The 14,583-nt window shown below is 37.8% G+C and overlaps 1 protein-coding gene across 17 annotated transcripts in view; it reads left to right on the forward strand.

The window, feature by feature from the left end:
- TPO (thyroid peroxidase) overlaps positions 1–14,583 on the forward strand; it is a 141,433-nt gene that overhangs the window by 42,751 nt on the left and 84,099 nt on the right. For 13 of the 17 annotated variants that reach the window (XR_007519510.1, XR_007519509.1, XR_007519508.1 and 10 more), the window contains 2 exons: positions 973–1,179; positions 11,800–12,315. Coding sequence is in view for 14 of the 17 variants with exons in the window: in XM_049902590.1 (XP_049758547.1) it covers positions 973–1,179; positions 11,800–12,315 (723 nt within the window). In the remaining 3 variants the exon portion in view is untranslated. The remainder of the gene's footprint in view (positions 1–972; positions 1,180–11,799; positions 12,316–14,583) is intronic. The other 4 variants (XM_049902593.1, XM_049902581.1, XM_049902587.1 and 1 more) reach the window with 3 other exon arrangements.

A 14,583-nucleotide genomic window follows, 5' to 3' on the forward strand; every position in this document is an offset into this window, starting at 1 on the left:
TATCCCACAAGCAAAATATGTTCACCCCATCGCAAGGACCCCAACAAGTCTCAATTATGTCATCAACCCAAATTCCAAAAACCTCATGTAAATCTCATCAACTCAAAACTCCCAAATCTCATCATCTAAATTTTCTAAATTACGTGCTTGTGAGACTCTGGGTATAATTCAGAAACCCTGGTGGCCTACTAGTTAAGTGCTACGGCTGCTAACCAAAGGGTCGGCAGTTTGAATCCACCAGGCGCTCCTTGGAAACTCTACGGGGCGGTTCTACTCTGTCCTATAGGGTCGCTATGAGTCGGAATCGACTCGACGGCACTGGGTTTTGGTTTGGTTTGGGTATAATTCATCCTAGGACAAAAGTCTTCCCGTCTAAGCCTGATAGCAGAAGCCAGCTGTCTGCACCCAAACGCAATGGTTGCACAGGCATAGGCAAATAAAGCTATAGACATCGTAGTCAAAAAAGGAAAAAATGGAAGGGACAAAGGAGTCCCTGATCCCAACCAATTTTAAAATCCATCTGAGCAAACTCTATTAGATTCCAAGACCTAGGGATAATTCTCTGTGGCTCAAGGCTCCAGCCCCTGGGCTTGTGGCTCCATTCTCTAAGTCATGCACCATGTCATAACAACCGTCAGGTGTTTCATAAACGACTTTAGTTAATCCCCACAACGACCTCGAAAAATCAATTTTTTTATATCCAGTTACAGATGAGGAAACTAAGGCTCATAGAAGTTAAATAATAGGCCCATCATCACAAATAAATGGCACAACAGTGATGCAAACCCAGGTGTGCCTATCTTCAAAGGTCTCTCTCTTTCCTCTGTAATTACAAGGAATGGATCTTCCATGAGTTTGCCAAGAGTTCTTTGAACAAGAACCACACCATGAAATTTATTGCCCCAAAGTGTCATTTTTCTGCCTGCAATATGGCTTTCCTATATCATGACAAACTGGTTTTCTCTTGCCCAGGTTCGGGAATTGACAAGACAAGTTATTCAAGTTTCAAATGAGGCTGTTACAGAAGATGACCAATATTCTGATCTCCTTATGGTGTGGGGACAATATATTGACCATGACATTGCATTCACACCTCAGAGTACCAGTAAAGCTGCGTTTTGGGGAGGAATTGATTGCCAGCTGACATGTGAAAATCAAAACCCATGTTTTCCCATACAGGTAGAATTTTTTTTAACTCTTTTTTAATGAAAATATTAAATGCCATTTAAAAAATTAAAACTGCACAGAAAATTATAAAATAAAAAATCAAAGTCTTCTTTTGACCCCTGTCCCAGGGGATAATAATTGTTATGAATTTCATATGCGTCCCACCAGAAATGATCTATGCATGTATGTATATGGAATATGTACACATGTGTGTGCATAAGTTTTCTTTCCATCTGTGGTGTCATACTATATACATCACTCTGTGCATGATATGGGTCACTGTGCAATATTTCTTTTTTTTATTGTGCACTAGGTGAAAGTTTACAGAGCAAATTAGATTCCCATTCAATAGTTTATACATAAAGTGTTTCATGGCCTTGACTTCATTTCCCAAAATGTATCAGCACTCTCCTCATTTCCACCTTGGGTTGCCCATTTCCTTTCATCCTGATTTTCTACCACTTCCTGTCTTCTCATTTTTGCTTTTGGGCAAATATTGCCCTTTTGTTCTCTTATAGTTGATTGTTCTAAGAAGCACAGTCCTCTCGGATGTGATTGTTTATTTTATGGGCTTGTTTATTGTTTGGCTGGAAGGTGGTCTCCAGGAACAGCTTCATTTCCAGGTCAGAAGTGTGTCATAGGGCCATAAACTTGGGGGTTCCTCCTTTTTCTGTCAGACCAGTAAGTCTGGTCTTTCTTTTTAATTTGATCTTTTGTTCTATGCTTTTCTCCTGCTCTGTCCAGTACCCTCTGTTGTAATCTCAGAGTGGTTGGGTGCAAGCTGGGCACCATCTAGTTCTTCTGGTCTCAGTGTCATGTAGGCTGTGGTTCATGTGGTCCCTTAGTCCTTTGGAGTAATTGCTCCATTGAGTCTTTGGTTTGGCAGTTGGCTAGAATTACTTCATGTTCCAGAACCAGCACTCATAAAATTCCATTCCCACACTGAGCATCCAAATTTGTGAGGGCCAGGAAATTAGAGGGGCTAGAGAAAGGAACTATAGGCAACAGAGGATAAAGCTGGGATTGATCATCTAATGAACACAGACCCACAAATGATCTCAGGAATGACTCATGGATCCAAGCATTTTATATGGAGATTTCAGAGGCACAGACACAAAACCAATGCACAGTCAAGAGAATGAATAAACATGATTTTCAAAATATGTGATCAACAAAAAATCATTATCTTTTTGTATAAAGAGCTCTTATAAAGCAAGAAGAAGAAATAAACATCCTAATAGAATGGATACCTGATATGACCAAGAAAATTACAAATGAACAAAACAAGCATATATAATACAGACACAGACATGTATAAATGAAACAAATTGAATTAACACGGAGATGCTATTTTTTAACTTGTTAGGTGTCATCGAGTTGATTCCAACTCATAGCAACCTCATTTGACAGAGTAGAACTGCCCCATAGGGTTTTCTAGGCTGTCACAGGAGCAGATGGCTGGGTCTTTCTCACTCAGAACCACTGGGTGAGTTTGAACTGCCAACCTTTCTGTTAATAATCAAGTGCTTAACTGTTGCACCACCAGGGCTCTTTTTAATACTATAAAGGTTTGATATTATTATCAATGTTGAAAAAAAAATGCTACACATGCCTCCTGGTGCACATGGATATCTCAAAGTATATAAAAAGGAATGAAATTAGTGGATCATGGATTACGTGTATGTTTTAATTTTAATAAAATAAAAAAAAATACTCACAAATTGTCCTATAGCAGTGGGAGCATAAGTTGTGTTTTCTAATCAGTTATTTCTCAGGAAACATTAATATTATTTATCTCCTATAATTTGCCAATTTGATGGGCAAATTAAAAAAAAAAAATGTATCTTTTATTTCACATTACTTGTGACCTAAGAGGTGCCATTTTATTTCTCTTTCTATAAAATGCTGGTGTATATCTTTTGCCCTTAATTCTAAGTCGTTTTTCCTACTGATTTTATAGATTCTTTATATATTCTGGGCCTTAAGCCTTAGTCATCCATGATTTCTTGTCTTTTAATCTTGGTTATGGTATCATTATTTATAAAATAAGTTTTAGATTTTGGTATATTTAATTAGCCAGTCCTTTTCCTACGTGACATTTAAATTGTTGCCGTGTTTACAGCATCTTCCCTATCTGAATGCCGTGAATGTATTTTCCTTTAAAATTTTTGAAGCTTGAGGTTTTGATATAACACCTCATCTTATAAGGAATTTGTTTTTAGGAATAACGTGAGGTAGGTATCTATTTCTCGAAATGAAGAGCCATTTTATTTTAAACAGCCCATCTTTCCATACTGTTTCAAATACTATCTTTATCATATGCTACACTGTCATCTGGACTGGCCTTTTTTCTAGATTCTAGGCCCCATTGATATACATTTAATTACTATAGCTTTAGATTATAATAAAAAATACAATTTTTAATTTTTTTTTAGATTATGTTCTAAGGATTACTAGGAAAAGAGTCTCCTTTTTTGGTTTTACATAATTATATTGGCTCGTCTGTCAAATTGCTCTTCCATACAAATTTTAGAATTAGTTTGTTAAGCACTATGAAAAATCTTGTTAGAGTTTGAATGGAATTACCTTTGGTTATGCGTTAATTTGGATTTTATTTATGTCTTACAAAATCGAGCCTTCCTATTCAGTAAGTACATCTTTTAATTTATCCAGTCTTTTATGATCTTCCCCAAAGTTTTTATAGTATTGTCCATTAATGTCTTGCATATATTTTGATATTGTATATATTGTGGTAGATTTTATTGGATTTTACTGCCATAATAAATAAAAACTTGTACAATTGTATTTTTTCATTGGTTATTCATCATGTATAAGGAAACATTGATTCTTTTGGATGCAGGTCTTACACCTGGCCAAGCCGCTAGTCTAATAGTTTGTGTATTAATACCCTTGCATTTTCTATAGAGGTAAATATATCATTTGCAAATAATATAGAATTTTCTCCTCTTTTCCTATCTATGTATATCTGTCTATCTATCCACACACACACACACAAATACTGCTTTAACCAGTAAAATTTTGAAAAGTGGTGATAGTTGGCCTTCTGGTTCTCTTCCTTGTTTTAGGGACAGGCTTCTGCTTTTTTCCTTAGCATGGTGTCTACTGTGGATTTCTGCTAGACAACTAAAGTCAGTTAAAGAAAATTACCTTTTACTTACGATGCCCCAAGAGTTTTTATTAAACATGTGGGTTGCAGTTTCAAATATTTCTCCCACATCTATTGAGGGGTTCTCCTTTAGTCCATTATTGCAGCAGTTTCCACTAATCCATTATTGCAGTGAGTTGAATGGATGGATTTTCTTATGCTGAGCCGTCTTTACATTCCTGGGATAAGACTACTTGGTGATGATGTCGATTTTAATTTACTCTTGGATTCAGTTTGCTAATATTGTATTCAGAACTTTTAAATCTCTCTCCATAAGTGAAATTTTCTTTTCTTATTAGTGGGTATGTTGTACCTTTCTACTTTTGTCGTTACAGTTATGCTAGCATCATACAGTGAGTCTGACCATATGATCTTTTTTTATGTTCAAGATTAGTGTGTATAACATAAATCTATCTGCTTAAAGTATTAGTAGAACTTATTCGTAAAGTTAATTGGGCCTGGTAGCCTTTGGGATGATAGACCTTTGGATATGCTTTCAATTCTGTTTGTCTTAATTGGTCTATTTAGGTCAATATAGGTCTTTTATGATCGTTATTTTTTATTATCATCTTTAATATTCCTTTTCATCTACTTTGCATTTCTTACCTGCTGATGTGGAAAGCTAAGTTTAGTTTTTTTGATATCTTTTCTTTCTGATAAATGTAGTTAAAAGTATAAATTTTCCTATGACTCCCATTTGGCCATGTAACCCAAATTTTTATGCAGAATCGTCACATTGATGTTGGTTTTGAATAGGTTTTAATTCAAATATAAGTTAGTTATATGAAAACTATACACCCACACATAAATATAATCTCACATAAACGGACACATTTGAATGTATGTGTGATTTTTCTCTGCACATTCTTCCTTCTTACTTCCCTCCTTCTCCTTATTTGTTTAACTTTCCACTTGTCTTCTCTCCATTTCCATGTTAGTCACTCACCCCAGGAGGTAATCCAAGTCAAAAACTTAGATTTTTAAAGTGTATGTCGTTGGGGCAGGAGGAGATACAAATGAAACAAGGTTGGCGGGAACTTCACAGAAGCTAGACAACGGGAACAAAGGAAATGGTCGTACTAATTCTTTGTATTGAGTGAGTTTGAAAATGTTCTACAAAACTTTCCTTAAGTAGTGTACATCCTTTATATTACCTCATATAGCTACACACAGAGAAACACAAACACAGGTATATTTGTTGAATATTCCTAACCAAAACAGGACTATTTTAACATATTTTCTGCATCTTGAATTGGTCACACAGCAATAGCTCATGGAAATACTTCAGTTCATCTGGCAAAGAGGCAAGTACTTCTTTCTCATAGCTGGATGGTATTTTATGCTGTGGATTATAATTAGGTAATCAGCCATTACCGTTATATAAGGACGTACTGACATGTCGTTACATGTCATTGATTTAATTCCATGGCTTAGATCCCCAGAATTGAAATAACCAGATCGAAAGGCATTTTTTAATGCTGTCATGTTGCTTGCATAAAATGATACAGCACCTCGTAACAATGTCTGAGAATACCCTTTTCCCGCACCCACACCAGCAACAGACACTTTTTTTTTGTTTTTCCTTAAATTTTCTGCCGGGCTGGTGGTTATAAAATGATATTTCATTGTTATTTTATTTGGATCCCCTGAATGCTAATGAATTTTAACCTTTTCCCTTATTTTTTTACAACTTGCATTTTATTTTTCTGTGAGTTGCCTATTCACATCCTTTGTCCATTTTTCTAGTAATTTGTTAGTTTTAATTGCTCTTTGTATACTCTAGACCATAATTCTTTGTCTCTACCTTTCTTTACAAATATTTTCTGAAATCCCATCAATATAGTAACACTTTCATAGTCAAGCACTGCTTACTTTTTATATAGTCAAGTCTCTGTGTTAACAGCTTCTGAGATCCCATCTTGGTTAAGAGGTCTCCCTTGCTCCCAAATTGTAAAAGTAATCTCCTAGATAATATTGCAGTGTAGATTTCTTTCATTTCGTATGGTATAAAATGTTGGTGTATTTTTATTCTCATCCAGCTGGATAGACAGCTGTGCCAGCCTTCCTTTCCATATGAATTTAACTAACACTTTGTCATAGAATAATTCTGCATATACACTGGGATATAATTTTGGACTCTCTATTTTATTTCATTAATATGTTTACCTATTCCTAAAACAATACTGTATTGATTTGATTACAATGGCCTCATAGTGTATTCTGGAGGCCTGGTGGCACAGTGGTTAAGAGCTCAGCTGCTAACCAAAAGGTCGGCAGTCTGAATCCACCAGCAGCTCCTTGGAAACCTTATGGGGCAATTCTACTCTGTCCTATAGAGTCGCTATGAATTGGAATCAACTTGATGGCAACAGGTTTGGTTTTTGATTACATATATTCTAACACCTATTAAATCAATACCTTAATCACTATTCTTCTAGTCCATAATTTTTTTAATAAATAATGGAATTTATTTCTTCACATGAACTTTAAGATTAATTTATCCATTTCAAAATAAAAATGTGCTATTGTGATTCTAACTGAAATTGCATATAATTTATACATTAATTTTGAGAGAATTGACCTTCAGGTTTTTCTGATATTTTTAGTTTTTTTTTCTAATCATCAATGAAAACTAAAGTTGTTATTAATGGTTTTCATAAAATTATTTTATAAATTAAAATTAAGTCATAATTTCATTCTTATAAATACTGTGTTTTTTATTTTTAAGTGTGATTTTGATAATTTTGTTTTCATTATAAAAGTAATTTTTTCTATTACCATTCTGGGTATTTTACTAAAGCAAAAAATAATAATTTTTGTACCTTTGCACGGATTGAAGATAGTTTTTTCCAGTATTTTATTAAATGTTTAGAGTTTTTCAGGTCTTCTAAGCATCTAACATATCATTAAGTAATGAGATTATTTTAGCATTTTTTTATCTTATTCTCTCTTCTAATAGTTTCATTAGTTTCTAATCTCTGGTCTAATTGAATTATTAAAATTTCTGAAATAATAGTAATGACACTGAAAGTGTTTCATCTAGTTCTAAATTTTAATTGAAATGGATTCATTGTTTCACTGTTCAAGATAATATTTACTATTGCTTCCACATTACAGCTAAGCAACTTCACTGTGCTTCTATTTTCCTTCTATTTCACCGGGAATGGAAACCCTGGTGGCTCAGTGGTTAAGTGCTACGGCTGCTTACCAAAAGGGCAGCAGTTCAGATCTACCAGGTGCTCCTTGGAAACTCTATAGGGCAGTTCTACTCTGTCCTATAGGGTCGCTATGAGTTGAAATTAACTCGACAGCAATGGGTTTTTGATTTACCACGAATGGTAAATACTAGGAATTTTATCCCTGCATTTTAAGTCTGTACTGATGTGATTTTTTTCTCCTTTAATTTGTTGATATCCTGGATTATATAAATCTATTCCCTAATATTAAACCACTGTGGGAATAAATCCTACCTGGTCATAGTGCATTGCTGTTTTGATTCATCCTGTTCTTGTATTTTTTTTTTTTTTAAGAAGGGATATTGATCCATAGTATTCTTTTCTTTGTACTATTTTTATCAGAGGCTAATATTAGAAATTTTCTGGCTTTGTAAAATGAATTGGGGCACTTTCTATCATTTTAGCTGAAATAGTTCAAATAACATTGGAATTATCTGTCCTTTGAGGATTTGATAGAACTTGAAGATAAAATACCATCTGGTTCTGGTGCTTTGTTCAGTGCTAAGAACTTTAATCACCTTGCCAACCTCTTCTGCGGTGATTGGTCCATTCCTTCTTGGTACAATTTTGGTTACTTCTACTTTGCCAGGAAATCATCAGTTTGCTCTTCGTTTTCACTTAGATTCCCATGAAGATGTAATGATCACGTATAATTATTTCCATCTGTCTTGTATCTGGGTCTTTTCTCATTCCAAATCTTATTTTGTGCACTTTCTTTTTTCCTTTAGCAAGCTTCTGAAGTTTGAGATTCGTGTTCTACTTCTACCATTTTTTTATTTCATTAATTTTAACTTTTATTTTTATTACTTTACCATTCTTGGTTTCTTTTGGTTTATTTCTTTGTTCTTTAAATTCTTAGGATACATATTTAGTAACTTTTTTGTTTTTACCATTACCTCCTTCTTTTTAATGAAAGCAATTTAAAGACTGTAGATTTTCTTCTGAGGGATATCTTTGCTCTTATGCTTTTGAGAGGTTTAATATCTGATTGATTTCTACAGAGCTTTTAATTTCTTTTTAAATTTGTCTTTGAACCTATTGTTATCTAGAGCATTTTCAATCACCTTTTTATTAATTATTTCTAATTTTATGATTATTTATATTATTCTATTTAATTTCTATATATCCTTACTAACATTGGTTCTGTCTGATTTGTATAATTCTGAAGGATGTATATTGAAGTTTCCCACTGTAATGGTTCACTTGGTTTTTTGTTTTTTTTTGCTTTATTTTAGTTGGCAGGATTTTAAGTTTTTCACTCTAGTTACACCAAACCAAAAACCGAACCCGATTCCAACTCCGGAGACCCTACAGGACAGAACAGAACTGCTCCATAGTGTTTCCAGGGAGGCGAATTCCAACTACCGACCTTTTGGTTAGCAGCTGTAGCTCATTGTAGCTCTTAACCACTACACCATCAGGGTTCCATACTTTCACAGTGGCCCTTAATTCTAAAACTTACTGCTCTGGCCTCTAGCCTCCAACCCCTTAGCTGTCTTCCCTGGGGATCTTGAATAGAAATAGTTCCCATGAAGCATAACCAGTATGATCTGATAAATCAATTCCCGAGGCAGAGCAGGAGACTCACTGGAGCCTTCCCCGCCATGCCTCAGATTACACAGATGGACAGCTACTCACCCTGCCTGTAAGTAGTGCTCAGGGCCTCTGCTTTGTTTCTTCTACCTATTAAAATGTCATCCTGTGGTCTTCATCCACAAGGGCAAACTCAAAAGTCTCTCTACCTCTCTCTTTGATCTAAATAATTTTTCTTGTACCAAATTTGATTGAGTCCATCAATATACCTGCTCTCTTGCCTACAAATGACTTCAGAGACAGAAATCTAGCTTGGATGAGTTGCCTGCATCCATCTATTTAGCACTGTAAGATGAATGGCTGAAATAATCCAGTCCTGACAACGTAAATTATGCTCTAAAATGCCAAACCATTTTCCCGACCTACATTCTCAAGCAATAAGCCTTTGAAACCCCAAAGGTGGCCTCTCACTAAGGTGACTCATCGGGCTCACTATGTGAGTTCATGGAGATGTATTGCTGGAATTCACAAACGTTTTCACAGTTTTTTGCTCCAGACAGCCACAGCAGAAAACACAGGTGCCCATTAAATAAACCAGTCAGTCGTGGCAAAACTGAAAGATCTCTGTGATCACTTATATACAGCTCTCAAGGATATTCTTCTTTATATTGGGTACTGATTTTAATTTATGGCTTATTCACCACTTTCTTCATTCTACAAAACATTGAAGGAGCTCCCACACTATTCCTAGCTCTTTTCCAAGTACTGGGATTAAAACTTAAAAACAAAACAAAAAAATTTCTGCCATAAAGAAGCTCACAGTTTTGTAAACCAGTGAGGCATATAAATAGATATAAACCAAAGGTATTTGTCTCGATATTCTGACTAAAACTCTAAAGGGTTTCAAACTCCTTTTTCTATATCTAACTTTTCCTGGCTCCTTTTTGTCGTATTTCACATTTAGTCTCTCTGAGCCATTTCTTGGAAAACAACATGGTCCTCAATCCACACCTGGATTATTGCGCTCCTTGGCTGCTATGTATTCCACTGTTCCAAGCAAATAGAGTGCAGTGGCCCTGTTCTGGCATTCAAGGCTCTCTGGCCTCTGGTCCCGTCCTACTGCTCCGACTTCTCATTCTACTTTCCCCAACCCGCAGCCTTGCTCTACTCAGGCCTCCCCCTTTGTTGTTTCGTACACTCCCGTGCCTTTGCTTGCATTGAGTCTCTTACTTGGACTGCAAGACACCAAACAAATGACACCATACAACATAGTGGGAATTTGGAATTTTGAGATGAGGAAGACAGTTTTACTCCTCAAGAAACTCCCATTCTGAAAGAGTGATAAAGAATTGTGTGGAAGGGAGCATGGGCCCACGGATGAGGTAAGTTAACTCTAGACTGAAGAGGAGGGAAAGACTGAAGGACACTTAAAAGACAATCTCAAGTCCTACTTTTGCTATTAATTCCGACCAATCCTGATGTCTGACATCAACTCTGTCAGCACTTAGAACTCATTGTCAGTCACGCTCATTTTAATACTTAGTTACTTTCAATGGTACAGTTCTTTACAGATTCCTAGATACCATTCTACAAGTCTATAAGCACTCAAGTCCATGCGCATATCTTCTTTTTTAGTGCTTAGCACAATACTTTGCCATCAGGTCACTCCCAGTAACACAGCCTTGCACCTCTTGGAGCCCTGGTGGTGCCACAGCTGTTAACCAAAAGGTAGGCAGTTCATACCCACCAGCTGCTTCTTGGAAACTCTATGGAACAGTTCTGCTCTGTCTTACAGGGTCACTATAGTTGGAATCGACTCGACAGCATCAGGGTTTTGTACTTTTTACCGTAACAGTCCTTCTTTTGGAGTTTGTCCCCTACAATCTTTGACTTTGGACAAAATATCTAATCCCTCTAAATCTCAGACTCAGTAACTATAAAACAGAGATGATAACAATCCCCTTTTCATAGTATTGATGTGAGGATTGTGTTAATTGCCCCTTGCAGGGTCTGATCCTGTGTATATTTGCAATAAGGAAGAGCTGTTTTATAAACTGTGAAGAGAACTTGCTACAGGCAACTTTCACATTCAGTACCTTGTTTAATTTCTTCAGAAGAAACCTGGAAATGTGGCAAAATATATGTTTTAGATATATGTTACAGATGAGGAAACTGAGGCTGGTTACAGGCAGAACTAGAACCAGAACCCAGGGTCTCCTCACTTATACTCCAACAGTTTTACCACTGAACAGTGATATTCAAAAAAAACTATGTAACTATTTGCCCATTATTTTTCTAAGTGAAGCATATATCACTGGGCATTAAAAAAAAGAAAGAAAGAAAAGCTTGTCCAAGAGTCAGAAAATAAGCTGGAGATTCCAGATTCCAAAATACTGGATTAGTCTAAGAAACTCCAAGGAAGTTTGTATTTGGAGATGCTAACTCTTTTGGTTTAACTCAGAGGATGGGGACTCCTCAACCCGCTGGGTTCTGCCTCCCCAAAACAGGTGATTCACCTGGGGAGAAGACAAGTCTGGGGTAAGGGAAAGGGCTGCCTTGAAGGGATCCATCATAGAAAAGCAGACTGAACACAGAGAACTCACCCGAGTGTTCCAGGGTCATCCCCTGCCTTGAGTTTTAACTGTCTTTAAAGGAGGGGCTTAAGAGCACTAAGTGAACTTGTTCCTCTTTCCCTAGCAGCTTCCCTTCAACGACTCGCTGACGGCGGGCACCGATTGTTTGCCCTTTTACCGTTCTTCTGCTGCCTGCGGCACGGGACACCAAGGCGCTTTCTTTGGAAACCTCTCGGAGTCCAACCCGAGACAACAGATGAATGGGTTGACCTCCTTCCTCGACGCATCCACTGTTTATGGCAGCAGCCCCGCCTTGGAGAAACAGCTAAGGAACTGGACCAGTGAGGAAGGGCTGCTCCGGGTCAACCGGCGCTACCAGAACGAGGGCCGCGCGTACCTGCCCTTCGTGGCGCGGCGGTCGCCCTGCGCGCAGGAGCCGGGCGCGGACGGCGCGGACCGGATCGAGTGCTTCCTGGCAGGGGACGGCCGCGCCAGCGAAGCCCTGTCCCTGACCGCCGTGCACACGCTGTGGCTGCGCGAGCACAACCGCCTGGCCGTCGCCCTCAAGGCTCTCAACCCGCACTGGAGCGCCGACACCGTCTACCAGGAGGCGCGCAAAATCGTGGGCGCCCTGCATCAGGTGCGCACTACCGTGGGTGCTCTGCAGCAAGGGTTAACTCCGGCTGGTTGCTGGGGGGCTGGGCCCTGGATTGCCATTGTTTCAGCTTTATGGCTGGGCAGTTGTTATCCTAGCAGAATACCAACAACTACTACTACTGCTCAACAATAACAATAGGTTGAGTACATCGAGTATTGAGTATGTTGGGAGCCATTCTAAGGACTTTACAGGTTTTAACTCATTTGTTACTCACAACCCTTTGAAGTGTGTGGGCACCAGGGATTTTTAATATATCTATAAACTATAGTTGCTAATTCTATTCACCGCACAAGGTTGTTATGAAGAACAAATGAATTATTTTGAATTCGTGGTTGCCATTTGTTGTGTTTGTATTTCATATCAGGCCTTGTGTTACTGTTTTTGCTGGTGCTGTCGAGTTGTTTTTGACTCATACTGACCCCTTGTGACAGAGTAGGACTGTCCCATAAGGTTTCCTAGAACTACCCTGTAAGGTTTTCTAGGGTGGCTCAGTGTTTAAGCTCTGGGCTGCTAACTGCAAGATTGGTGGTTCGAACCCATCAGCTGCTCCTTGCGAGAATGATGTGGTAGTTTGCTTCCTTCAAGATATGTAGCCTTGGAAACCCTATGAGACAGTTCTGTTCTGTCCTATAGGCCACTATGAGTCGAAATTGACTCCACGGCAGTGGTTTTGATTTTTTGGTTTGGGAATCTTTACGGAAGAAGATCACCAGGTTTTTCACAGCCTCCAATTGCTTAACCTTTTGCGCTACCAGGGCTCTGTGGAAAGCACTTTATATTTCTCCTTTGGTTCTCACAATGGCCCAGTGGAGAAAGTAACAAAGAAAGCTATTGAGGTGCATGGAGTTGAAGTGTCTTGTCCACTGCTCCATGGGCTTTTCCCTAGAGCAGCATGGGTCCACCTGCTTACTTCTCCCATGTGATACGCTACAGCCCGGGTACCCAATAGTACACACATCACCAGAGCCTACTGGAGTAGGGTCCTGGAAGCCCCACTATGCCAGACATTAGCCTTTAGTTGCTGGACAGTGAGAGGGACTTGAACAACCTTAAGTTTGAGGGAAACAGTAGGATGCTTGGAGTCTCTGAGCAGCAACTCTTCACTAACCACTACAGAAGTATTTCAGTATGTTCACACCAGTGAATGTCAGTTGAGTGTATCAGCAGTGATTGAACAGGTTTGTGTCATATGTTTATGTGTGTGTATGTGGGATATGCTAGAGTTAGAAAAATACGAACCTGAAACATAAATTAAGAGTCAGAAGAACAAACTGATCTGTTTTGGAAGAAGTACAGCCAGAATGCTCTTTAGACGCAAGGATGGTGAGACTTTGCCTCACTTTGGACATGTTATCAGGAGGGACCAGTCCCTGGAAAAGGATATCATGCTTGGTAAAATAGTCTGTGAAAAAGAGGAAGACCCTCAATGAGATGGACTGACTCAGTGACTGCAACAATGAGTTCAAACATAGCAACCATGGTGAAGGTGTTGCAGGACCAGGCAGTGTTTCGTTCTGTTGTGCATAGCGTCATTGTGAGTTGGAACCAACTCAACGGCATCCAGCAACAACAACAACTGGATCAAGGCTTAAGTTTAACAGTAAAGTTTAGTTTTAGCAAGTTGCTTCATTCAATAGTTACAACCTTGCTTGGTATCTATAAATAAACAGGTTATTAATATTAAAAAAAAACTGGCCATATACGAATTTGTGAAGAAGGAAATTCAAGCAAATTTGGGCCATAGCAGTATGACATGACCAGGAATTTTCTAACTTTTTAAATAAAAATAACTAACCATGACACTTTCAAATAGCTCATCAGGCATGATCTTACTTCCCTAAAGTAAAAGAAATAAAACTCAAAAGATCAGAAATATTGAAATAAGATTTTGCATTTTCATAATGCCTTAGGGACATTATCTTGGTGAGGTAAATTTCAGGTAAATTATTTTCTTTTTGCCTGGTTTATCACCACTTGATATATTGTGTATGTGTGTGTGTTGTTGTTGTTATGTTTTGTCTGTGTGTCTTCCTCCCCTCTAGAATGTAAGCTCTGTGATGGCAGATATGTTCACTTATTTATGTTTTTAATTCCTTTTCCCAACACTTAGAATATGCCTGACTCAAAGTAGGTGCTTCATAAACATATATAAAATGAGTGAATTAAGTAGAAATCCCAAGAATAATTCCAGGAGTCCTGCCCCTGCTGTATAATTAAGAATCAGAGTTTTGTTTAAACATTCTTTAAATT

The sequence above is a fragment of the Elephas maximus genome, chromosome 12 (genome assembly GCF_024166365.1).
Source record: "Elephas maximus indicus isolate mEleMax1 chromosome 12, mEleMax1 primary haplotype, whole genome shotgun sequence".
NCBI lineage: Eukaryota > Metazoa > Chordata > Mammalia > Proboscidea > Elephantidae > Elephas > Elephas maximus.